This window comes from Athene cunicularia (assembly GCF_003259725.1).
Source record: "Athene cunicularia isolate RWA chromosome Z unlocalized genomic scaffold, athCun1 chrZ_part4, whole genome shotgun sequence".
Classification (NCBI taxonomy): Eukaryota; Metazoa; Chordata; class Aves; order Strigiformes; family Strigidae; genus Athene; species Athene cunicularia.
The window spans coordinates 1,231,191-1,258,248 of record NW_020799145.1 but is presented as its reverse complement, the minus strand read 5'-3'; the positions used below and the strand labels follow the sequence as shown (position 1 = coordinate 1,258,248).

General features: G+C 43.0%; 1 protein-coding gene across 1 annotated transcript in view; it reads right to left on the bottom strand.

Moving 5' to 3' along the window:
- Nucleotides 1-27,058, bottom strand: part of DMRT1 (doublesex and mab-3 related transcription factor 1) — a 60,674-nt gene that overhangs the window by 18,831 nt on the left and 14,785 nt on the right. Inside the window, exons 4-5 of the mRNA XM_026866773.1 lie at nucleotides 19,039-19,322; nucleotides 9,055-9,217 (exon numbers count right to left, since the gene is read on the bottom strand). Of these exons, the coding sequence (XP_026722574.1) occupies nucleotides 9,055-9,217; nucleotides 19,039-19,322 (447 nt within the window). The remainder of the gene's footprint in view (nucleotides 1-9,054; nucleotides 9,218-19,038; nucleotides 19,323-27,058) is intronic.

Here is a 27,058-nt window from a genome sequence, read left to right as displayed (position 1 = left end):
TACATACATCATGCACAGGCAACGTACCCTGGTATTATTTACACATGCAATATAAATATGCATATTTATAAAACAGGCAGAATGAATGATAGGTTGGTATGCTCATACACCACAATTCCCCTGTATCTTATGCAGTCACACTCCGTGCTCAACTGTCCCCCAGCTCCTTTGCCCACTGCTTGTAGGAAAGCTACTTATGTTCTCTTCCATCAGAGGTTTACCCTTGTGACAGGGTATAATGCATGGAGAAGGGAAACTACTCATAGCATGCAAGAATGTCAGTGGGAAAAGATGTAACCCTTCTTTGCTTCCCCTGAAATCATTCTGGTGTGGGAGCAGCATGATGGACTGAACAACTTCTTGCCATCAAAATCTGGCTCATCACCTATCTGCTAGAGGAAAAGGCAATCTACACAGCTTTACAATAGAAAGTCTTAGTAATTCTGACTTTTTCTTTTCCCTTTTCTTTAGAGGTGAGTAGCAAATGCTTTGTTTGCTACAGTTTCTCACAATCCGAAGAGGGTTGCTTTATAAGCAGAAGAAGCTGCAGAAGAAACTCTCACCTGAGCTGAAAAGCTGGTATGAACTGTGAGATGCTCTATGCAGACACTCACGCACAGAAAAGATTACAGCTGAATATGGAGTGAGTGCTCTCTTCTCTTAGGTAGTCAAGTTACGAGGATGCAACTGCACATTAAAGCAAAGCAAAGAGGTGAGCAGTATCACTGTTTGTTACAATTACAAATCATGCCTGGGTAAACACACTGTTGTCACTACCATCCTGACAAGATGTCTTCACTTGTTTTAGCACTTTGTGGTGAAGTTTGTTTTACTATTAATGATTTCTATCAATTTCTGCTTGCAGTGGGAAAATTCTGTATCCAGAGGTAATAAAATCATAGCCTCAAAGCCACATAGGGTATAAAAGGATGCAGCTCAACTGATGGTGTGGATTTTTTTCAGTGAAGTATCCAACATCATTTTAAGTTTGAGGAAAAATCCCACGCAGCCTCATCAGTTACAGCAACATCCTCCATCTCACACAAAGAGCAGCTCAAACAGGCAGAAAGTAAGTCCAGGGGTGCAGTGGATATAAACCCCTGATTTCTGACATGGGGCTCTAAAATGCTCCCAACTGCAAGAGGGACTGAGAAGAAATCTCCCTCCGTTTGAGAACATACAGTAAAAGAGTGAAGGTGTCTGCGGAAAGCAAACAGAGCCATTACTTATCCCAAGACAGCATCCCAGCAGGGGCTTGCAGAGAGATGCCGATGCCCAGCATGGGATCCAGCACGGCCACATGCACTCTGCAGCACACTGTCAAGGTGGCATCACTCAGCACAGGGCCTGCTCTGCTACACCCTCAGAGATGGTCAGCAAGAGTGTAGGGGTGCACAGGGTGCGCATCAAAACCAGCTCTTTTCAGACCAAGATTGATGGGACACTGCTTTTCACAGAAGAAAATTCAAAAAAGTAGGTAATTTGGCAGTAGGTTTAAATTTATTGTTTTGGATCTGCACCTGCTGTGGCCCACTGTATTGCTGATTTTATTTCCCTCAGAATAGAACAACTTTCCTTAAACCCGCTTTACCAACCCAATGGCTGTAATGCTTACCAAAATGTAGGCTTGAATTTAAAAACCCTGCACCTTTTGATCCACACAACATATTACAGCACATATAAATACATCCCACGAAAAAAAATCCCTTTTTCTGACTGCCTAGCAACTGGCCAGGCTGACCCCCTTCTGGGTGGATGCAGTTTTGCTGGTGTGGATGGATGGAGTCACACTGGCACCTCCTGAGGGTTCAGGCTGTCCCACTCCCTCTTGCTAGGGCACCAACAAATGAAAGCATTCACACAAAGTTTTCATGAGAGCTTAGCATTCCTGCTACAGGATGCTAAGGCCTCAATCCAGAAATATCTGCATTTCTACAAGAAAGAGATTTGGTGGAAAACCATCAAAAATACAGCTTGTTCAGGTGGTCCTGTGGCAGGACCAGCAGCTTTCCCCAGAGCAAACAGCAAAAGCTCATCAGCCACTCTGGCATGAATCAGCAAAAGTTGTGAATCAAACCTGTAATTCTGCAACTGCCCAATGAAAAGCTGCTTTGCTGCACATATTATTTTATTTCTGTGTGCTTTTGAGTGAGCATAACACAAAGGTTGCATTTAGAGAAGAAACTACTAAAACGAGCCTTTTAGTCAGGAATAAACTGAAGCAGAATGGGATGTAAGCAAATGTTTACATTAATTTCTTTTCAGGAACTCCCTTCAGACCTTATAAAGTTATTTTAATATTGGTCAAATCTTCACCAGTCCAACCTCGTTTAGGACACAGACCAATAATTTATAAAAAGGCTTCAATACACAGAAAAATTAGTTACTAGAGTTTATACTGAATATGTCTCATATTCTCAAATGTAATTTGAGAGCTGCTGTTACATCTAATGAAATATTTAAGTATGACTAAGAAAGTCACAAATCAGGGTTAGTGACTTGCTTGGTTTAAAAGATAAAAAAATCCCTAAGCCCAACAACTGTCTATTCAGCTAAGCCCAAAATTCAATGTTTTATTGAAAACGAAAATGACCATGTTAAAAGGGCATCTGCCTAAATAGGTCTGTAAAATTTTGCAATGAACATGCACAATAAGCAATGTAAACCAAGGCCTGCAGAAGCACAGTATAAAATCTGTTTGCCATCCCTGCAGTAAGTAACTAAGAGAAACTGCACACAGGCATAGCCACTGGGGACTGTACGTAGCAGCAATGAGAATGCACAAAAAAAGATAAACAGCTCTGCAAAGATTGAGTGACCCACTTCAACTGACTGTTCAAAATCCACAGATTTAGATGATTACCCCTTCCTTTCTTCTTCTGTCTTATTTCAAAATTTACTTCTAACAGTTTGATGTAAGAAGGATAGTTAGTGGAACATACAGTCTCAAGTTTTCAGCAAACATTGTTTGCTCTTTCATTACCAAGGACAGCATATTCTTGAATAGTGGTCACTTTTTAAGCAGAAGATGCACAGACACGCACACAAAACACAGAAGCTAAATACTGCTGAACTGTATCAGTTCAAAGAGAAAAATGTTATCCTCCTGTACTGGGTCTGGCTGAGCCGTAATTGGTTTTACCCTACAGCAGCCCTCACGGTGCTGTGTTTTACGCTGGGAGCTGGCAGGGTGTTGATAGCACCCTGGTGTTGTGGCTGCTGCTGAGCAGTGCTTACACAGCACCAAGCCTCTTTCTGACATTTTCCCCCCTGCAGTGGCACGGGGTGGGTAAGATCTTGGGAGGGGACACAACCAGGACAGCTGACCCCAACTGACCAAGGGGATATTCCATACCATATGACGTCTGCTCAGTATAAATCTGGGAGAAAGGAAGAAGGGGGTGGGGTCACCCTCGGTCCTCCCAGGCAACCACTCTGAGTATGGGAGCCCCGCTCCTGAGAAGGCCTGACAGCACCTGCTCATGGGAAGTAGAGAGTAAATCTGTTTGCTTTTTGCTTCTACACTTGGACCTTTGCTTTGCTTTGCTTACATTAAAACTGTTTTTCTTTTGCCCACACGAGTTGGGTTTTTTTCCTAGCTTATTTACTTTACCCTTTTTGCCCTGTTGAGAAAAAAAGGAGGAGGGTGGGAAGTGATAGAGTGACTTGGTGGGTACCTGGCATTTAGCCAAGGTCAAAGCACCACACCTCCCCACAAACTGCTGCTGAAACCCTCCAAATTTGAGATGTATCTCTGCTGATGCTCTACTGAAGAGCTGCATGGAAAAGGAGTAGAAGAGGTACTGCTCATACCTGACCATGCTCAGACCACACCTTAACACTGAAATGGCTACTCTTTAGCTTACACAGACTGTTTTTAGCCCACTGATGGAAGAAAATTTGGGCTATTTTCTACTACTGTGCTCTACTTCCTAAGTGCTTCATTAGCATAGCTCTACCAGTGCATCTTTTCAAACGGCTGCAGATAGAGCTGATAGATGCGAGGCTTTTTTCTGCGCTTTTGTATAATTTCTTAGCCATACCAAGACAGCCTGCCTTGATGCAGGGCCATTTGTGTAACCTGAATACTTGCAGAAAGCAGTTCAGGTTCAAGGACACAGTCTCAAAGACCTTTTGCATTTGAGGTCTCTTTGAACTCTCTGATCCTACAGCCAGGTGCCACCTGTGACTCTGGGGTCTCGCACTGCATTTCAAGGACACAGGTTCATGCAAAAATACTGTATGTAGGAAACCTCAAAAAAAAGAGCACAACTTTGGCGCACAGCAACCAGGTCAGAAAGAAACATCAAGACCTCTCATGCATGTTTCTGTTACACATGGAATTCCTTGCATTCCAGTGATAGTTTTGCTGAAATAAAACTTTGTCTTAAGCAGAGAGACTGTTTCCAACATGCCCTTGCTTGTGAAACCACTGGAAGAGGCTCTTCATAGAGCCACTCCCGTTTGGGTGGTCTTCTCCAATGACTCGTCACTGTTTTTCATACAGCATCCAAACAGAGAGATGCAAGGGTGAATCTTTAAACGCAGACCCTGGAGAAGTCTGTGCTGCCTTGATTTCCACAACTGTAAAATTGGGGATACCACTTAACTTCTAGAAAGGACTGTGAAAGTGTTTGGAAAGTGCTGGAAGCTGTTCTGCTGACCAAAAACCTGCTACCGAGAAATGTTCTCCTTCATAAAATGGCGTTTGCTGATTTACACCAAACCTTTCTGTGTCAAAATGAACACTTTATATCAGTTTTTCTTATTTGTGTTTGGGAGGAGTTTCAGGCTCCTGCTTTATGTTCAAGCTGCAAATACAACACTGCTCTGGTGCTTCATTACTTGTGTTTTCAACTATCCTGATATTTAGACAGGAAAATAAAAATTCAAATCCATTCAGCAGCCAGAGCAACATTTTAAATGCAAGCCATCTCCTTCACCACGGGCACAAACACAGAATAACTATCTCACCATTTTGCATAATAATAACAATGAGGAGTTTTCATTCCATGACAACTTTAAGACAACTTAAGTACTTTAAAAACAAAGGTGTGTGTAAATACAGGGACGTTTCTCCTTTGCATCCTCCTACCTGAATGTGAATTTTTTTTGCCGCTGTCCCAAACCTGGAAAACACTCCCATACAGAAAAGCAAATGCTCAACTTTTACTCAGTGGAAATAGGACCCAGAGTAAGGTACCTAGTCTTGATCCAAGCACATACTTTCTTGCTCTCTCTTGTGTGGGTATTTCACAAATCTAAGTGCAGGATGGGCTGACTCAAAATCAATGGAAGATGCTGTGCAATTCTGAGCAGGAATCCAATCCTGAAGAAGCCCCGCTTCAGAAAAAAAAAAAAAAAAAAAAAAAAAAAAAAAAAAAAAAAAAGGGCAACTATTCCATGGTAATCAATGGGAGTAAGGCACTTGGCTTTTGGAGATAAAACACCCTATTGTGATCCATTCTAATTCCTCCACTTCTTGAAGGATCTCTCAGCTCAGCTTCTTCCAAAAGAAAGACATGTTTTAAAGTATGCTTTGCATGCACGGGGACTGGTAACAGCTTCTCATACATGTCTTCCTCTCATTGCTCTTGCAGAAAAAAGGAGAGGAAAAATCTTTTGAAAGTAGAGTACAAAATGCCTCTCCTTATATAAAGCTTACAACCTGGTCATCTAAGAAAGCTCTCTGAAAACATACTTTTGCTATTTGTCACTGGTTTATCTTCTTTTGCTCTCCATCTTTTCCAGTTTCAGCTGGAAGGGCAGCAGCTGCGCTTAGTTGGAAGTAAAACCATTTTACTTAGAACCACTTCAGATTGCAAGGGGGATGACTGATGGTGTTTTGCCATTCAGAAAATGTCAGCCCATTACTATATGCAACACACTGTAACACGGTATGACTTCATGTACAAATGCTGGAAGCTTCCTGAGAACTTCACATCATTCATAAAAACAAACAAAGTGTAAATCAGCAGTCTGATAGCTCATTTCTCCCCCCTTCCAATATAACTGGCCTAAGCTGGCCTAAGCAGGCAGTCAACTCAGCAGAACAAAATTAATGAAATGGTGTGACTGAAATACTAACCAAGATAATACATGAACTGGAAAAATTGCTACAAAGCTGAAGTTACAACTAAAGTGTGGGTAACAGACTGCATGTGTTGTATGACCATTTCAAATTTGTGCTTGGGAATTTAATAACCATTTTTGTTAAAGATATGTGTTTCCAATGTTTTGAAAATCTGGCTCCAAAATGAGTTTTATATTTTAACCTGTTGCTCTTCTATACACACTGTTACCTCCCTGTAAAATTTCTGGATTAACAGTACATAAATTTTCACATAGATCTTAAAAAAATTAAGGAGGTATTAAGTGAAGTTTTACAGTCTGCACTATACAGCAAGTGAGATGATCCTAATGTTTCCTTCTGGACCTAAAATTTATGAACATGCATTCCTAGAAAGAAAACAAGTCTCTGAGCACAGTTACCACTTCAACCACAGAAAAGGAAGGAGTAAAATATAATTTGTTTATTTAAAACATGCACTAGAGTTGTCTTTAGCAGGTAGCAACCACTAACCCTGAAGAAACATGTCACTAGGCTGCATACAAAGAAGTCAGGCATTGTACAGAAAGTTCACCTCAACAGCCAACAGAGAAAAGCATAAGAATGTCTTTTGTATGAGACAGCACTTGCAGCATGGGCAGTCAGTACTTTGGGGCCTCCCTCTTTAATACACAGGATCCACCACTCACAACCTGTTGGCTGACTCAGCAGTCACACAGATAACAACACAGGCAAAAAATCTCAAACACTCTGAGAACCATGAAAAGGACCAGAAGAAAAACATCATGAGAGTCTAAATCACTAACAGCCTGAGATGTAAAAAATTAAATCAGTCACCTCCTCCAAGAACATGCATAACAAGAAAGAAGATGCTTCTCAATGGGTATGGTCCTGCTCACATGTGCAAGTTTCTCACAAAAACAGTAGTGCCTCTTTTACCCACTAGCTCCCTGCTATGGAAAAACACTTCTTCAGAGTCTGGAAAATGCTGTTTGATCTCAGTAAATTAAATCTTACTGCTTGTCGGTTTCTGATTGATGGTGTAACTTAGGGAACAATATCTGTGTGTGGAATACTGTCTGGAGAAGCAGTCAGGGATTATTGAAAATACAGTATTTATGCAGTTTAAAAATCAGTGGCACATTACGCACAACTTTTTTCTAGAGTGATGAAAAATTACTAAAGTGCATTCGGGAACAAAGGGTATAAGGTCTTTCGTCTATTTGTAAGAACACTCGACTGGTAAGACTTCTTAGTGAGTTAGCAGTGATGGATGCAAAAAAAAGCGTCAACTGCAGTTGAGCATAAAACCAACTGCTTCTCCAGCCAATGAGTAGAAAGGAAGACGTCACTGTTCAATGGTGGTCAGAGAAGAGGGAAGAAAATAAAATTGAAGAAAAGAAAAGGAAAATGAACCAAGGATCACTGATTTCGCTAAGCCATTTAGAACTACTAGAAAAGGAGGAAAAGTCTAAGGTTTCATCACACCACATGTTGTTTCTGCATCTATCTGATAAGTCACAGTTAGTTGGAAGACGGTCAGAAAACAGCCACTCTGAAAGAGCAGCCACCTCCTCAGCACAAATCATTCTGGAGTTACTGAACTCAAGGGCTTAGTGCTGATTTACACCAGCCACAGGTATGACTCTATGCACACCTCACCTTCCAAAACTTCATTCGAGTCCTTAAGGTCCTGTGATGACACAATCCCTGTATTTTTCACAACACAAATGCAACAGACACCAGAACATTGGCACAAAAAGGCCATGTCTGAAAACAATTATGGAACCTACACAACACACATCCTTCTGTCAGATATAAAAGGAAGATTAATTTCAATATATAAGAGTATTAGAGAAGCAAATGTGGATGGATGCTGTTGCCAGTGGTGTGACTCTGGGGGGGGGGAAAAAACCACACAAAAATTTGGCAGGTGTAAAGTAAACAAAAAGAAGTACTTCCCATAGACCATACAAAATTAAACGGCAAAATTCATTGAGCCTTACAGAGAGACAAGAAGTGTGGAAAGCTTATGGAAGGGTTAGCTCAATTCACTGAGTGCAGGTCTGCTGCTGATAACCAAAACAATAGTTCAGAGCTAATCAACAGCTCAGGACACCTTTAAATGCTGTAGGAGTGTGAGGATTTTAGACATGCAAAGTAGGATCACCCTATTCCTTCTCTGTTTCTTTTCTTGCTTCTCTAGCATCAGTTACTCTCCTGTTTCAGGAACAGGGAAGCAGCTCAATGGATTTGGTCTATTCCAGCAGGGCCATGTTAATAGTAGCAGGTATGCACTCTACCTGCTACTGGAGCAAGGAACAAGGAAGTGAGGGAAACACTGTCAAAACCACAGGGTAAATTCACTAACGCTTTCCTTGAAATTATTTCAGATTATAGTAATCCTTAGAACATCCAATAAGCACTGGAAATAAAAAGAAAAATTTATCTGCAGTATTTTTAAATTAAGTAACATGGTGGGATGAGTTTCAAAGCAAACAAGGAAGTGAGTCAGCAAAAGGCTTCACAACATGGCTGGGATGCAGAATTAGTTTCCACATGTGGTTCAGAAAGAGGAGAGAAAAGGCTCAGTGGTTGTTGAAAAAACTGCAGACAGCATTTTTGAGAAGAGAAATAAGATAATTCTGTGGTTGTGGCAAAGGTAATTCTTTGTTCCTGTGAGGGAGCCAGGTGGTGAGAACCAAAGACAGCACCTCAGATGACTCTTTGTATAACTTGAGACGTACACAGGAATATAAAAGTACAACTAACTGCACTCCTGAACCAGGAGACTTCCGAAGAACAAGCTTGCACTACTGTACAGTAACAGCCCTACGCTGCACACTAGAAGCCTTTTAGAAAACAGCTACCACCTTGTAAACGCCTACTTTCTGAAGCCTAACTTCCTTCCCAGAGCAACTCACACCTCATGGGTGCCTGCCCCAAGGCAAGGCAGTCCCAGATGCCCCAGTGGGTGCACTTACCTCTTGCTTTTGACTCTGAGGAGGAAGGGATGTCCTCAGAGGTCAGGATTTGTGGGAAGCATGTGGGACCGCTGACCCCCTGTCCCAGGTAGGAAGCAGGTGGGTAGTAGGAGCACATGTGGTACTGGGAGCCAATGGCGTGGTGGCTGTCCATGCTCTTCACCTGTCAGAGAGAGAAGTTCAGCATCAGGCTGTGAAAGCTTAGCCCCACCACCATGCGGCCACCCTGATGCCCCAGACCCACGTGGATTTGAAGGAGGTCATGGGGAGTGGATGGGAAGTATGGCATGCTGGCCTGGGTTTTTGGTTCGGTTGGCTCACAGTGTGCCCACACCGCTCAGCTACAGGTGACCTGGCATGGTAAGGGATGTAACCTAGCAGCAGCAGCAGCACCAGCATACCTATGGCTTGTTTATCTTACCTCGGGTCAAGCTGCATCTGGCACACAAGCATGTACACTTCACTGCACACACCCAGCCAATGTCAGAGGTGAAGTGCTCATCCAGTCTCTACACCTCCCCAGAGACTAAACCATCTCAGACTGGTGGTAACTGCTCTGCCAGGGACCTACAGGGTGGCCAAGGACAGTCCTACCGACTGATTCAGTCAGGACAGGCTCCACGACATATGAGCAGTGACACACACACACACACACACACAAATATAATGTTTTTCTTACAAACCAGTGAGATGGAAAAACATTTTTGTGATTTACCCAGAGAAACCAAGTTGTTTACAGACCACCTGGGAATCTTGTACTGGAGTCACAGCTGGACACTAGCCAGCAGGTCTGCCGTGTCAGCACGGTGTCTATGGGACAATCCATTCTCCCTCCCACAGCCTGCAGCAAAGTTATCAGCACTCAGAAATCAAAGTTTATCCTACCCCAGTGCCCTGCAATTATCCAAACTGAAGTCCTCAGAGAGGCAGTAATGCTTTTTAAAATGTTTGCTTTATAAAAGAACTACCATCTACTATTATTTGTTCCAAAGCCCTGTGATGTAAGGAGGCTATAGTGCTCAAAAAAACACTTCATAAGATTAAGATTTTTCAACAGGAAAAGTAACACTACCTGGTCTTCCTAAGTCTCTGGGCAGTGAATGATTCTAAGATGGAAAGCTTCTGGGCAGAGAAAATACATTACAGTTTTGTAGCAGGTACAAAAGTGCCAATAGCAACGCACATCCAGCTATGTGATTAGATATTGTTTTTGCAAACAGCAGTGCTTGACAGCCTTTTCAGCCGCTGTCTCACATTGGTTAGAGGAGCGTGCTTGCTCCACTGCCGTTCCCTTGGGCCCCAGCCACCAACGGAGCCCTGTTCCTCAGCCCTTTCCAGGCTGTGAGGCTCAGATCAGGGAGCAGGGGGAGGCAGGGAGTGAACCTGCTGTCCCAGGTGGCCACTCCAGCAGACCCTAAGGTCTGGTCCTGGCAGAAGGAGCCACTGGCACCTCTCAGCTAAGCAGCCAGAATGTAGCCACCCCTTGTTTTCCAGGGGTCCCCTTAATAACTCATTTTAGTATGCCTAGCTGGAAATAACATGGCCTGAGTCAAATAAAATCCTCCTGTTGCTCTCTGGGACAAAGGGCAATATCTCGCTTTTGTGTGGAGCCACGTTTGCAGCAAGATTAAGTGCTGAGAGAGTGATGGCTGTTTACAAAGAGCAAAGTGCACCTCTGCCCATCTTCTGAGAGAAGCACAGTTGCACACATTTACACGTGTACTGAGGGATCAGGAGTCTGTAAAAGTTTTTCTATTATAAATTAAAGTAATATTTAAAAGGTGATTTTTCTACCATCTGCACCCTATGCACGCAGAGAAAGCTCAACATGCACCAGTTTCATCCATGATAAATAATAAATTGTTCTTAACAAATTTCATTGTGTCATTCCAAGGAAGCCTGAACTCAAAAGAGCCACTGATGTCTCCTCTGCTGTGCTGCAAAAGGGCAATCTCCTCATGGAAACAGGTATCTGTGCCTTGCACAGACTCCTTCGACAAAACCCAGGCTGCCTCTGCCCTGAAATTTTGGATTGGCAATACAAACCACACAAAAGTTCAGTCCAAAAGCCATTTGAATCCACACACTTGCAAAGCTCAACAGCAATAGATGTACTGGGGGAAAAAAGTTAGCAAACTCCTCTCTGCCTGACGTCGTACATACACTGTCTTCCTTCCCTCAGTGGGGTAGGGCTGTGAGCAGCATCTGTGGTCACATCTCCACCTCTCCCTTGTGCAAGTGCACATGTGCATGTGGGCAACTGAGAAGAGGTCACCGGCAGAAGACAGCATTATTTCAGCTGTAACAAAATGGAGGGATCATTGCCTGGCACTGAAACGATCACATGCATGTTTCCTCTCCCTGTAGAGTGGATGCAGTGACCTGTTTCCTTTCAAATCTATTTTTAGGGTTTTTCTCAATTTCTTAAAAAAACAACTCACCTAAAATCCCTGGATGCAATGAATTATTACTACTATTATTATTAGTGTGTGGTAGCTGGCTAGCAAGAGACATGTTTTATAATCTTATTACCCCTACCAAGTCTATGAACCACAGTTCGACCGACAGCCAGAAGCTTGGCTCTGCAAAGAAAATGCTGTGTATTAACTGCTAAAGAAAATCTAAAAGCTTCTGGTTTTGTTTTATTAAACTATTTAGAATACACACCACAGTAAATCTGAACCATAAGGTTTCCTTTTTATAGTGCTTAGCAATCCTATTTTACAGTAACAATAAAAAAACAACCAGTCATAAAAATTCTTGACCTTAGCACTGCATTAAAAAGGGGGCTTAGGAGATCATAACCCCATGAGAAGGGGCATTTACTCTGCATTAACTCCTGCAACTCTGGAGAATCCTTGCACATTTTGGGGTGCCAGAAAGGGGGATAAAAACAGCCCTGGGGAGGCCCTGGATTATTCAGATTATTTCTAACCTGGGGCATTCCAGCCTTCCAAACTGCAGCCAGGTGCCAGGTTTGTGATCTTTCCCTGGGTCCTGTCCGGGGGGAATGCTGGGGTCATGCAGAGATCACAAGAGGAGATGCCTGGCCCTGTGGTGTCTCCTCCTACCTTCCTCATCCCTTCCAGCCCTACAACTAAACCAAGACAGGCAAGGGCTGGGATGGTCCCCACAAACTACTCTGGTTTGCATCACTGCAGGTGATGCACCATAAAAACAAGGCTTGTTTTAGGTGAGGAAGTGCTGTGGAAGGGAAGGGCATGCACTCGCTCTTTGCAGAGAGCAAGGTGAGTTTTTGAATTGAACATCTGAGCTGCACACTTACAGTGCATCCCCTTCCAGCCACACATCACTTGTGCCCTGCCCCAAATGCAGGATTGATTCACCAAGTACCTCACTGACTTCAGTGGGAAACACAGATCATCAGAGAAGCATATTTGGCTTATTCAATATTTAGGAGTTCCCCTAAATTGTACCACACAGAGCACACTCAGTAACTTTTTAAAAGATGTACTGCAGGTGATAGTGGGATGCTTATAAATCATGGACAAATAAGTATGGCCCGATTAAAAGACCATGCACACAGTGGAAATTCTTTCTGTTCCCTTCAGAAGGCAATATGGGGAATCAAGAGGCAGCTACAGCTCGTCCACAAACAGGCAGGCTGGAAGCAGGATTTGTTCATCACTGAGCACAACAGTCAGTGCAGTCCTACAGCAATGCCCAACAGTGACAGAGTATGTAGCAAAAGCCAGGGAAGATGAAGAAAATGTTCTTGCATCAGTTCAGACCATTCCTGAAAAAAAAGTTACTCAACAGTTTGTGGAAGAGCAATGTAAAGCCCAGCTCCTCCTTCCAAGTTCCTGGTAGCACCTGCATAACCTCTACACGTCTTCATGGAGGAAGAGCTGAGGAGAGGAGATGGCCAGACCAGAGACAGAAAAGAGGCAAGGCAGGCACAAGTGGTGGTTCACTTCTTCCAGCCTGCCCCTCCCAGATGATTTACTCAGACAAAATATCACCCTGGTAATTTTTATTAGCAGAAGCTGCTAGCCACCGTCTCCTTGCAAGCAAGCCAGTGTTACTCTTAGCAGCCACCTTCAGATTTTGCAGTTGTTCCTGACTGTGGAGCTTATTCCCAAGAAGGACAAGTAGGAGGTTGCAGATAATCCTGGGTGACAAGGGCTGCAAAAATTTCAGAGCAACAGAAGAGAGCGAAGTAGTGTATCATTTGGCTCTGCCACTGGTGTGCCATGTGTTCTCAGCCAAATCACTTCACCCAGGCTTTCCATCCCTCTGGCTCACACATGATTCACCAACAGCTGCCTTAAAACAAAAACAGTAATTATGGAAACACCAGAAAAATTTATTAGAAGTTTTAACATAGTCTCCTCGTTCTCCCTTGATCTTAAAAATAAAGCCAGCCACAAAGGACACAAAATTGCATTTTGCATTTATGTGTTGTTTGCAAACAACAGAATTCATGGGTCAGTTTTTGGTATGAGGCAAGAAGGCATCCACTGGGCACCGGAGTGAAAATCCAGACATTAGGAATCTCCACTCTACCACCTGTGAGCTGTGTGACTATGAACAAGTTATTTAACACTCCCTTGCCTCAGTTTCCCCAGTTGTAAACCAGGGCTGTCACTACTCTACTACCTTGCAATGCTATTGTCCATGAGCTGACCCCCACAACTACTGCTGCACTTGCACTGCCCCAGGGGGCTTTGTTTCGTTCCTAAAACCAGCTAAGCGTATTTTCTAGCATGAGGAAAAAATGAGTCTACAATATCCTGCCTTGACTTACTTTGATTTCAGCACAGAAAATACAAGAGACATCTATATCTGTCCTTCCTTGATAGACAAACTTAATTAACCTTTGCTATTCTGTTCCAACCTATTCTTTTAGACAAAGGCAGTGACCCATAAACAATATGTTACCATCAGAATCTCAACTGTGGTGACACCTAGAGATATAGCCCTATCAGCAGTATTGGAAAATAAACCACTTAGATTAGCTCCTCCAAGAAATATGGATTGCATTCATGTCACACATGAGCTGTCAGAAACATTAGGATACTTTTAGCATAAATCTGTAGCGTGAAGGGTATGTTATGAATACAGTTTATAATACACTGCTTACACATAAAATTGCGATTGTGTCGGGTGACTTGCACAATGTGTATATATTTACACACACACATTTACATCTATTTCTGGAGAGTTAGACCGCACATTTCTGTAAGGTGGTCAGGCTTACTGGGGGAAAAACTGTGCCAAAAACTAGAAACAGGTTGTGGAAGTTGAAAAGAGCAATCTTTTTTACCAGCAAACAACTGTTCTTAAGAGCTCAAACTACTAGCTGCCCTATCACAGCCACACTTTTCTGCATTTAGTAGAAGACAAGTTTTGTATGTTTGCTACTTTTTAAAAAACCCTTAAAAAGTTTCCTAGCTCAGGAACGCTAAATATTTCACTTCCAAATAGTAAATATAATTTGCATACTAGAACATGAGTTAAAATTTCTCAATCTGACTCTCACCAGTACTTATTCCAGATTTTTGCCCTAAAGTGGTTTAAGGAAGGAACAAAAAAGTCGAGGTTTTGGAAGTGAGAATAGTGGTTCGCCAAGCTATGTTTAAAAAAAAAAAGACTGAAAGGAACAAAACTGCCTCAGAGCATGAAACAGAAATTACATGAAATTCTGAAATCTGTCCAAAATCTCCTGGCCAGCCTTAACCTTTCTCTGAAACAGGATCTCTGGTTACCAGAGTAACAAAGAAAACCAGCCACTGGTCCCTAGGTGTGGGGTCACATTCTGCACCTTGCAGACTTTTAATGGTCCAACAATAGAAACAAGAAGAGTTTTAAAACTTTTTGGGGAGGACACCAACTCACAAGGGGTCCTGATTATCCTTACGCTGTGGGTCACATGCTAACAGTTTCATAGCCAGCTAGAAAAATTAAACTTGATTAGATTTGGATGTGCCCATCCAGGTTTTACCTTTGTTGTGGTAGAAAAGTCTGCAGCCACCCCATTATCTTCCAGTTGCAGTCCCTAAGCAGGCTGCAGTGAGACTGGTTGCAGAAATACCAACTTCCACTGTATACCAGCATGCTCTGACTTGCAGTACTGATGTTGATGAACTCATTTAACTGTTAATTGGATTGAATGCACATAAATTCCTGTTGTAATGAACAATTATGAGAGCTTCAAGGGAGCATCCAGATGCTCACATAGAGCTGGAGTACAAGGAGATGCACAGTAACCACCACATCTTTTACATTTCCTCTCCATCCTGAATTTGTGTTTTCTTCAGGTGCAACACCAGACATATCTGATTATCTGCCTTAAATCAGGCAAAAGTAACAAAATATAAACGACTGAAGGGGTCTCAACCAAACCATAATCTTAAATTATGCTTATCAAATCATGACGGATACAGCTTGTGGGGTAATTATATACAAATGAACAAAACCTACACAGAAATATCTAAAAAATTGCACCTCTATGAATCCATTCAAGTATGTGAGCCTCTGGAAAGAACAAAGACTAATGAAATCTGACATTAATCTACGTTAAAGATTCAGTGATTCAGTTTATTTGCCAAGGCTCAATGATGCATTAATCCTCATCCCATCCCACACACACTCACATGCTCCCTCCCTGGCTTCTCTCCCTTGCTCCCTAAATTCTGAAACAGCAGACAGCTAGGCTGCTCAAGGCCTGTCTGCATCCAGAAGTCATCTTACTTTAAGTATGCAATTCTCCTTGTGTTGTTAGAGTTATTGCAGAACAAGTGAGCCTCTACCAACAAAAGCCCAGAAAAGGCAGGGGTCTTGTCTATACTGCTTAAACTAGGATACCTTCCACTGAACACATGCGTGTTTTATACCAACAAAGAAACCCTCCTGTGAGCTTATACCTTAGCAAGCTACCCTGATCTGGTCACAGAAAGCATTGCACAACTATCATTTTAGTAAAGAAGTAAAAACCAAAAACTTCAATCAAAACAGTTATAGCACTACCAGTCACATAAGCAGACTCACTCATACTGGAAGACTGGTTAAGAAACATATGCATGTAAAAAATAAACTCAGTACAGGCAGTCCAACAAAAATCCCTGTGTAGATACAGCTACATGTTTCCTCTGGAGAGAATCAGCCTGCATAGGTTCAACAGTAAAATCCCCTGAAGGCGTAAGCAAGGTGTGATTCCTCTTTGTGGATCAGGCTTTTAAACTCTCCTGTAACTCCTTACCATGCTTGACAGAGAAACTCATTCATCCTTCTCCATTTAACACTGTATTTCTATGATCTTCCCTTGCTGGTAACCTTCCAGGCGCAGAATCAATGTTTAACCACATGCAGCAGCTGAGAGCTCGTTCCCCTTACAACAAACCATCTTCAGTGCCACACAGTGTTTTACAACCTCAGCATCACTGCACCCACCGCTATCAAGCATTATCTAGCCTAGCTCTCACTAAAACTTTTTATTATTATTTGTGCAATGTTATGCTGTCATAACAGTGTGCAAACCCCACGATTCGTAACTCTTCCAGCAATAACAATCCTTCTTGCAGATCAGCCTTTGAGAAGCAGCCTGTAAGTTACATGACACTGACCTTGAACTACACTCTGCCCTACAGAACACGAGAGGGTTCTCTTTTAGGCCATTTAGAAGCTGGGGAGATATCACTTCTGCAGGCAGAAAGCACTACCTCTAGTCTCTCTGCACAGACATCTTGCCAGAGAAGCACTGAGAGATCTCAAAAGGTTTAGCCAGGAGAAATTAAAATCTTAGGTAAGGTCAATCACTAAATTCACACAGAAGTGAACAGCACCATGCAGTACATCCCACAAGGTGGGAAAGAACACCCAATGCTTGGAGCCTGCTGATGGAAGAAAAACGGTCCTTTTTGACAACAACCACCTCCTATTTTCCTTAATCATCTCTTCAGTATCCCCTTAATCTGAGCGGCACTTAAGCAGATGTTAGTTACAGATTCCACAGGACCCCAAGAGAAAAATGTATGGAAAACACAATATTGCTTTTATTTCTGTAAGGGATGTCAAAGGTCCCACAAAAAACTGCCAATGGACCCTCTAGGCCAAGACTTCTTAAACATACAGTCTAGTTTCAAATGACAGTACATGACAACAGAACTGAGAGGACACCATCTTCATTCTAAGTTTTAAAATATTTTAACATACCCTTATGTACCTCTTCCTCAAACACTCTGTGCTAGGACAGTCAATACCTGTAATTTACTTTCCTTTTCCCAAGCAAGTAAAATCACAGAAGTCTCTACTGGTTGGAGGAATGGTGACAGGTGGGACTAGCAGCCCACAAGAACATTATTTTCACAAGACAAATATTGCTGCCCTTCATTTGTGTTATGATGGTGTCTCCAAGCATCAGATCTCCAGTAGGCTCTTACAAGCTAGGTACTGCAAAAGCTTCAAAAGAACTAACCTACTCTGCTATGACTTGCCAGGTTAACTGAATCAACCAAACTGAAAAAGCTAAAAAAGCAATGGCACCTCATCTCATTACCATGCACAGAATCCTATCACCAGCTTGCCTTGACTAACTGTCCCCCTGGTCTGGTGATCAAATTCAGCAGCTAGAGTGGAAGCTACCAACTAACCTAACCGAACAGGTATACCTCTATGTATTTGAAGGTGACTGCAGTGAAGCCTATCAGCACACCCTGAGAGAAGAAAGCTCTCATGGTGTGGGCTCACATAGCAGAAGGAGACAGCTCTTTTCCTCATACAATTATACTCATGGCAAAAAAGGGACATGAAATAGTACTAAATGCAGATTTCTGCAAAGCCATGATATTAAAATTCATGTACCTGCCATCTGTTGCCCTAGGTGCTTCCTGCATTTTCAGGACTTTTCCACGAACAGTGTCTAATAATAGCAAAGACTTACTGAAGGTGATGTGGACTACTACAGCAATTGTAATCACCCTGGTCTTAGTTGCAGCCCTTCAGTATTGTTAAGTTAAAATGCCCTTTCAGATTTGGTCCCTGTGCCAGAATTGTTAGAGGAATTCTCTGTTAGCAAAGGGGACCATCCATCTGTTCCCTTCAGAAAGGAGGTTTTGGTGGACATTTAATCTTTCATTGTTAGTGGTTTCACAACACAGCCTTCAGAGGACAGTGTGTCCTCTCTTGATGCTCTCCAGGAGAAGTCTGCCCTCTCCTGCCCTTGAACAAGGGACACAGGCATTTACACTCAGAGAGTGTAGCCTCTTGAGTTCAATCTCAGACAGAAAACCACCACTGCAGCCCAAGACCAAACAGCCTCAGGGTCATTCAAATGGCTCTACTTACTTTGCCGAGAATCCCCTGCCATGGCAGATTTCCCCTTTTCTCAGCCTTCCACTAGTACTGAGTTAGAGGCTACAATTAACAAGGCCTAGAGTGAGAGGACTTGGATGGCATCATACCCTAAGTTCACAGAGCTCTGATGTGAACCTCTCAAGCACAGCCTGTAACCTGAGATATCCAAGTTGAAACTGCAAGTTGACACTGCCAGAACACACGATTAGCAAAACACCATGTCACATTCAACTTACTGCCACCAACCCTTTGCACAACAGCGTGGTCTCCTGGATCACTTCAGCACTTTGAATGTAGAAGACAGAAGAGAAAAAAACAGATTCCTGAAGAGCAAAGCGTCTCAGAAATGACACCTGAAGCTCACAGGATGCTATGTTGGGTAATTCAGTTGGGACTCTTCTTCCAGAAAACAGCCCATAATTTACTATGACATAACTCAGAAGATAAAATCAAGTGGGTGCCCTTTATCTGTACTTGAGGCAACCTACCTATACCTGTATTGTTGCTTTTGTTGTGCTGCATCATAACAACCCTTTCAGCTAACTTTCCTAACATGGGTCCTAATCCCACCTTGGTATCTGGTTCTGGTTTTGCATTGCCATGACCAGCAAACAGAAGGTCACAATCAGCCCAAAAACCAGCTTATTGTCCACCTCAGTAACATCATACCTGCCACTGTTTTCCTGACTGGCTTGGCAAGTATGTTGCTGGGAGGCTTCGAAGACTGTTTTTCATGGCTGACCCTACAATTGGACCCCCCATCTCACTTGAGGAGGGCTCACTGGCCACTGCCATTTGGTATTGAGAGTAGTTGTATAGGTTGTTATAGTAAGGATACAGGGACGGCTGGTAAAAACTGCTGTAGTAGGTGGAGTCCACAACTAAATCAGATGTGCTCTCCAAGTGCCCTCTGCTGGGGATGGAAGGGATGTCCTGAATGACCATCCGTCCCTCTGGAAAAGAAAAAAAAAAAAGCCATTATGAAACAGGAGGCTCCATGAAGATCCTTACCTTTCACCTTCTGAAGAGCTACTACTTTTCCTGAAGGCTGGACAGAGAGTAGTAAATAGGAAGAGGTGGGAGTTGAAAGGGAAACACAGTTGGATGTTTGGTAGAAACTCAAGTGGACTGACGACCATTCAAAGCCTGAGACCACTACCTACACACACCGCAGACTGCAAAACAGGAGACAAAACCAGCCGCAGGTTAAGACAGTACACGAAGTCCTCAAGCAGCATCAATTCATCCAGTGATGAGTTACACCAGCTAAAGATGCAGCCCCTTATTATTTTCAAATTGTAATAGCATGCCAAGTCCCTTATAAATACCTGGAAACAAAAAGGCTCTTGTTACAGGATGACCCCTCTCCAGCCAGTGTCCTGCAGGTAAGAGGACACTTTCTGAACATGCCTCTAGAAAGGGCAAACAGGGCAAACAGCCACAAGACCAGGAGAAGATGCAGTAGGGAAAGCACCGCAAAATCAGCCAAGGTGTCTCAGAAACCCATGTGCTACCTCTGAGCAACAAGGCCCTCAATCTTTGCCCAGCCTCCATACCCGCATTTAGCTCTTGTTTACCTACAAAATCACAGAGCAGAACAAGCTCCCACACCACTGGCAAAAGAGAAGGAGGAGGAGGGAACTGCTCATGACTTGCTGCTTGCACTCCCAAGTACCTCCAGACTGGAGGTCAGCCAGCTGCACTCCCTGCAGGCTGTCCCCACAAAGGTCTGCCTTCCCTGTTGCTCCTTAAGATGGGGAGTGCTTCTCAGAGGATGTTTTAAGTCCTGTTTTCCTCACTCCAGTGTCAACCACTGCCTTGCCATATTTTCAAGGATGAAAAAAGAGGGTGCTTCTTGGTACCGTTCCACAGCCAAGCTCTCTCTGACAACACTTCATCAGCTACCTGGCCAAGTCAGGCACAGAAAAAAACTACAACCTTAGAAAGACTAACCACATGGTGAATATATATTTACATAATGAACAAGGCAGCAACTGTAAATCATAACCATCCCTGCAACTCTGGTTCTAGCCTGCACTCCTGTAACCCTGCCCTGCACCAACCCTTACAGTGTTTGCAGCATAATGATCCTTTCTGTGAGGTGCTCCTGGTCTTCTTGTGATGTGGTCTACCTCTACCATGGAGGAGAAAAGATGTGGCTCATCATACTGATGAGCTCTCAAGAGCTATCAGTATGGAGATGAAAGAGCATGGACAGTTGACACATATGAAATAACAGCCCCAAGAGAGATGTCAGGCATCTGACTTTGCCAAGTTTGCTCTGCATCTTTCTCTTGGTATATGTGTACCTTGTTTACTTACTTGCAAAGTGAATATGGTTGCATTTACCAGCCTCGAGTCATGGTTAACAACTTCCACTGTACTTTGTATTAGCTGTACACTGGATCCAATGATCAGTGTTTCCAATTATTGCCATTTACAGTGCAGTTCTTGCAGTAACTTTTTCATCTGTATTGAAAGCTCTCTGCAATCATGGATAGTCTCCTTCCAGGTCACTAAATTATACAGTGTCCCCATTCAGCTCTTGATGACATTTTGCTGACATCAGTGAACTACACCCATTTACTAGCAAACAGTGTTTTATGCCTCCTGCATCTGACTTTTTGCCACTCAGCCCTATATGAGCGAGAACCAAGCCAGCTGGCCTTTTTCGTTTTGAGTACTTCTCAAATTTGCACACAGAACAGAGAAGTCTGCAATGCCGCGAAGACCCTTCACAGTTTTTGCACTTCCATATTTTTATGGAATTTTATTATTGCTATTATTCTGCTTCTGGTCAGGCCTCTCTTCAAGTCCTTTTGTCTGTGCCTTTGATAAAATCAGAACTTAGACCACTGGCACTGAAAAGCCAATTCTGATAAATCACAGCACAAGCCTGACTCCTATCGCCAAACTTAGCTCCCAAATAAAGCTGCAGTCCAATTGTTCTGCTTTTCATGCTGTAAAATAGAAGCCAAAAGCAAAATCCTCCAATACTTTTCCTGCTGGCATACAGATTTCACATGAAACAGAGATATGCAAGGCAACCAGCCACAGAACTTCTGGCAGGCCTATGCTATGCTGCACAGATGTGCAATTTCTCCCAAAACCTCTGCAGTGTTGTTATACTTGCAGTACATCCTAAGAAGGGATAATACCTTCTGCTAAGAATACTAATACCAGGAAGATGAGGCCTCTCTACACCTACACCCAGGAAGACGAGGCTCACTTTTACACAAGAAAGGTGAGCCACTCTGAAATATCAGCAGCTAAAAGGAAGAGGGGGAGAAAATAGCAGGTTTTGCTACAACTTCTGGAATTGTCTCATGCACTGCGCTTCCTAACATGGGACAAGAAGAGCTAGGCTAGAACAGAGACCTGCCCATAGCTACACACAAAATCACAGAAACGTCCTTGATGTGTCTGGGATGTTCCAGTGGCTGGTAGTGCTAGAGTTCCTTCCTGAAGGAAGACCAGTGGTGGCAGTCTTCTGTTGCATTAAGTAGGAGAAGAAAATATGCTTTTTGCCCATTCTTTTCTCCTTCTACCTCCTATCTGTGCTTGGAGCTACCATCACTTGCCACTGGAGATGCAAAAGGGTTGACTTGCTGACACCTATTTTTCCTTTATCTAGCTGCACAACAGCCATCAGCTGTTCAGTGCTCAGGGCTGTTACAAATCCACCAGAACAGTCCTCTACTTTCCTTCTGCCATTGCTCCACTCTCCCAGTAGCCTCTATAGTACTACCAGCTGCCCTCTCAAGACTCAATATTAAGTCTGTAGAGCTGGTCACCTGCTCATTCAGCCATCCATACACCCATACACATAAATCCCCAGGCAGCCTGGGGCATTTTTTTTTTTATAAACACAGAATTACGGAATCCATGGTCCTCATAACATCCCTGGCACACAACTTCTGAGCTGCAGCCACACCACAGGAACGTGCCCCAGCAGATTAACAATAAAATCAGGAGTCATGGGATAGGGGAAAGTTCAGGTGAAGGGACAGACATACCAATTTCATAAAGAACTAGGACTTCTGTGATGGTGCTGGAAAGATGGCCAGAAGAGTTAATTTTTCCTAAAACCCAAGCTACATCATGCTTCTGAAGATGGAAGGACTGGCAACATCTGACAAAAAATGGTAGAAAACTGCCACATGTTTCCACTCACACTTTTCCCCAAATTAGGAGATGAGATTTTCTTTGATGTCATGCTTTGGGACAAGTCTCTGCTCTTTTCTATATAGCATCTGGAGGAGATTCAGTGCTTCACTTGGGAGAAGGGGGACATGTCATCATGTCATACAAGACATAGCTTCATGCCATCTAGACTGTAGGTGGATGTCATGTCAGACCAGGTCAAAGCACCATATAGGTTACTTGAGCCAGTCAGCCTGAGGGCAGGATGCCTCTGAAGAGCTGAGCTCTTGCAGGTCTTCAGTGACTCTGGCATGGGCAAGGGCAGGTCTGCAGTCCAGTTCTATGTTCTTATCCCATCCAGCCCAGCTGAATCATGTCATCTCCTACTACTAATGCATACATCGTACATATACAACACGTATAGAACATACACAACTATAAATACATTTGGGGGAAAGAGTTTTGTTATAATGAAGAAAGCCCTGAAAGTCTTGACTTTTTTCCTGGGCAATGAAAGCTCAGGAAGCAAAGTAGGTCAGACCAGCCAGTACCTGCATGGGGTACCTTCAACAATGTGCTAAGGGCCAAGAGAAGCAGAATTAAAGGCTGAAGAACCATGCTAAACCATCCTAGGGATAAAACAGGGCACTTGGGATATCTCCCAGAGATTTCATGTTTATCATATTCCCAGGGAGTTTTTGCCCTATCCATGCAGGTTTCCTCCAGCTGAAGTTTGCTAGCCAGCTGGCAGGCAAGCACACTGCTTCTGTGCTGCAGCATCCTCAGGCACAGCCCCTGTTTGCAGAATAGGGGAAATCTATTGGAAGCAATGGCTGTAACTAAACATTAACTAACTGGGGATCCTCTGCTTGATCTTTGGTCTGTACGTTGTAATTCCTGATCCCACCTACAGGCTGAACCTTCCCACAGCCTTGCCTCCAGCTGCTCAAAGAGCAAGGTGTCCACCTCAACAGATGCTGTCAGTCCGTGGCTGTTTTCCACCAGCAAGGAGAGAATACCAAGGTTAAGAAAGCAGCTTTCAGCCTGGTGGGTTATGTGGGCTTTTTTTTCCCCACAAGTAAGTCAACACAGCTGAATGGCTCTGCTGACAAAAAGAGGGTCCTCCCCTGCCTCAGAGCTTACTGCATTACAACACCTGCACAGAAGTGGCAGCCCTAAGGTTCATAGCTCTAAGGGGAGCAATTTTCAAGAGGAATTAAGCTCTCAACAAGGCAACTGCTCCTCTGCCCCTCCACCTGCCCTTTAAAACAAGGGGGCTGCTGCAGGAGCTGGGCTCTCGCCTTGGTTGTCTTCACCCTTCACATGGAAAAACTGTGAAGGACTCCTGGGTCTTTGCCCTGTCACTAGCCACAATTTTTAACATTTTGCAAGTTGCAAACATGACATGATTAAAAATACAGGACTGAACCTGTACAAGAAGGAACAGAAACTCCAACCAAAAAAGAGGGGTTAAAATTCTTGCTCAGTTTTTGAAACACCAAATCTACAATGTAGGGCCATCAGAGGCTCTCCATATGTGAGCAACACTCTTGCAGTGAGACAATAGTACCACCTCATGCAGTTGTGCCCTTGGATCTCTAAACTCTTTTCTATGTCTTTACTAATTCCTGTAGAAAACCGATGCTACTTTTTTGCACCATGTACACGGTGTGAAATATGGCCCACTCTTTCATAGAAGATCAATATGATGTACGATAAATACTGTTATTGATCTTGCAGTGTTGTAGACGACTCTCCAGCTCTATGGCATATTAATAGTAGTTAACCAGTAATTCATTTCAGGACGGCTCAGATTTCTTTTAAGGAAGGTGAGTTCCTGGGGTCAGTAACACACATGGGTCTTACACATTCAGTAACCTGTGAGGGAGTCCTGCCTTTGCTTTGCAGACCATGGTGAAAAAGAGTGGTCCAATCCTCAGTTAATGTAAACCAGTCTCAGGACATTCAGTTCAATGAAGCTATGACAATTTACACAAATTGCTGATGTGCATGGCAAAATCAACGCAGAAGCCAGTATATAGATCATTTTTTCCCATCTTAGTTTTTGGGAGGGGAGAGAAGAAATGTCAGGGAATTTACAGGAATTTCTACCATCATTTCTATCCCACAGATGCAAACATATTTTTAAGAATATACACTGAGAAATGCAAACATTGAACTTCAGTCTGTAACAGTCACTCACTGTACATAAGCATGGAGTATTTTCTATTCCTACTGGTACTGTTAAGGGCCAGTTATACATCTTATTACACACTGATAATACTAATTTAAACATGCCTGGGCAAGCCTCTGATGCTGAGGTCAAATGGCACAGAGTCCATACTACTGGACTTTCTCAGAATCTAAAACAGGATGACAACACCAAATTGCCTACTTGGAATGGTTACTGGATGACAGTTGGGAATCTGGGCAAGAATATTAGTCAGCTTGGGATGGATGCACACCAGGAACTGTTTTAAAAATCAGGATAGCACATACAGTCACGTTGTAGATAGCACATCTCAGTCACTGTCTGGGAGCATGCAGTGGCACAGTTCAATCTTCTCACAACAGCTGATGAATCTCCATCTGATTGTGTATTTCAGAAAAGGGATTCTGTATATGCAGTGTGGCAATTAAGAGAATTCCTCTGCCCACATTTATCGAGTTCTTACATACACCTATGGTTAGTAGTTTTTATTTCTTTTATGTCTACAGAGACTCTCCACACACATGCTGTTGAAAATGCAGAACTGTGACTACTCAAGTGACACATTTACTCAAGGAGCAGGAAGGCATAGCCACTGCCCACTGAGCAGAGTTCAGCTTCTGGTAGTTTACTTTTCCTGTAGTTTTCAATTCAGAGTGACTGTTCTCATCACTGCAGTGTTAGTATCTTCCTGAAAGCCAGTCTCTGTGGCTGGAGACAGCTACACCATTAAAATGCCAAAAACTTAATTATTCAGACAGGAAATACCTTCAGACCTCAAAAGAGTCTTGGATCCACACCTGACAACTTCACCTTGCTCAGTATATAAAGCATCAGTAGACTCCTATTAACTGGTTTGACACTATTAAGTCTCACAACACGTTAGTTCAATTCATGTTGGCTCTGAGGTCGGACAGTAGCCTTGAATGCGGCTGGTGTGCAATCACTCCCTAACATCATAATCAGAAACACTGGAACAATATGTTTCTCCCACCAGACGATCATGACAGAGCTATTTCAGATGTCAAAGAAAGCTGGCACCATTACTTTCTGCTGAGACGCTCTGCCTGCCAAGGAACAAAATGCACACACTTGTTCTGCCTTTTGAGAGGAGTCTTTCTGTTCCCCTCCCATTTAAAGTTGCGGATTATCTTTGGTTTCAGTGCTGAACTTTTAGCTTGCTATAAAGTTAATGTACTAGACAATGTTCATTCCAGGCAAGGCTGTGGGACTGTGTATTTTCTGCCACCCCCAAAAAAGGCCATTATCTGTAATTACCCATTACCATGCATAATTATTTCTTCTATTCTGGTCTATGGCCCCCAGGATTTTATGCTGTTACAGCTCACTGCATTGTCTTATCAAATTTGTTAAGGAAGCTTTTTTGACCTTTAAAGCACTTGTCACAGCACATACAAAAGCCTGCAGTAAATTGTCTAAGCATGTAGTGTGTGATTTATTATCTGCACCTTGCATGGTGATACCATACAAAATACTATACACTAACACCTTCCTATTCCCACTTTCTGCTTTAGCTAAAATGAGAAGAAAGCAAGCCTCTTTAGTAAGAGAAGGAAGGGAACAGGAAGAGGCTGGAGTGTCTCAATGGGAATTTGAGCAACACGACAGCAACACATGACTCAATGTGAACATCAGGCTCTAGAGAAGGTCCCAGCTGCTCTCCTCTCCACTGTCACATTTTCTTTTTCTCCTCTCCCTCCGCAGGGTCTGATTCAATCATTTCATCTTCTTTTCACACCTGTGTAACACTGCTGAGCCTTACTCTTTCATATAGAATCTCATTTGCTGCTCCTTCAGTAAGGAGAGAGGGAGCTTTAAAGGCACCTACCCCCCAGCTCCCAACCATTTCCGGCTTCTGTCAATGCAGTACAAGTTCCTAACAGACAAATTTGGTCCAATATGAGATTCACAGGGATAGTCCTTTATGGATACTGATGTGAGTGTGAAAAGGAACAGGTTTTCATCTCCACTGCTCTCAAAGCTCACAGTGAAGGATCAAACACTGACCTGCACCCCAGTAACATTTACTTCAACCAACAGAACAGCCTCACTGCACTATGAGTCCATGCACTATGTCCCTCTTCTTTGTAAGGACACTGAAATCGGACACTACAGAGAAGCAAGGCTCTAAGAAAGTAAATGAGCTGACTCCCTGCATCCTGATTTTTGTTTTCCTCTTTTTATCAGTATACTCCCGAGGGTGCTTTATCTTAAAACCTCTTCTTTCAGGTGCTTATATGTATAAAACTCTCAACTCACATCCCTATCTGAAAAAGAGGTATTAAAAAGATTATCATTTAGCAAATTATGCTTTTG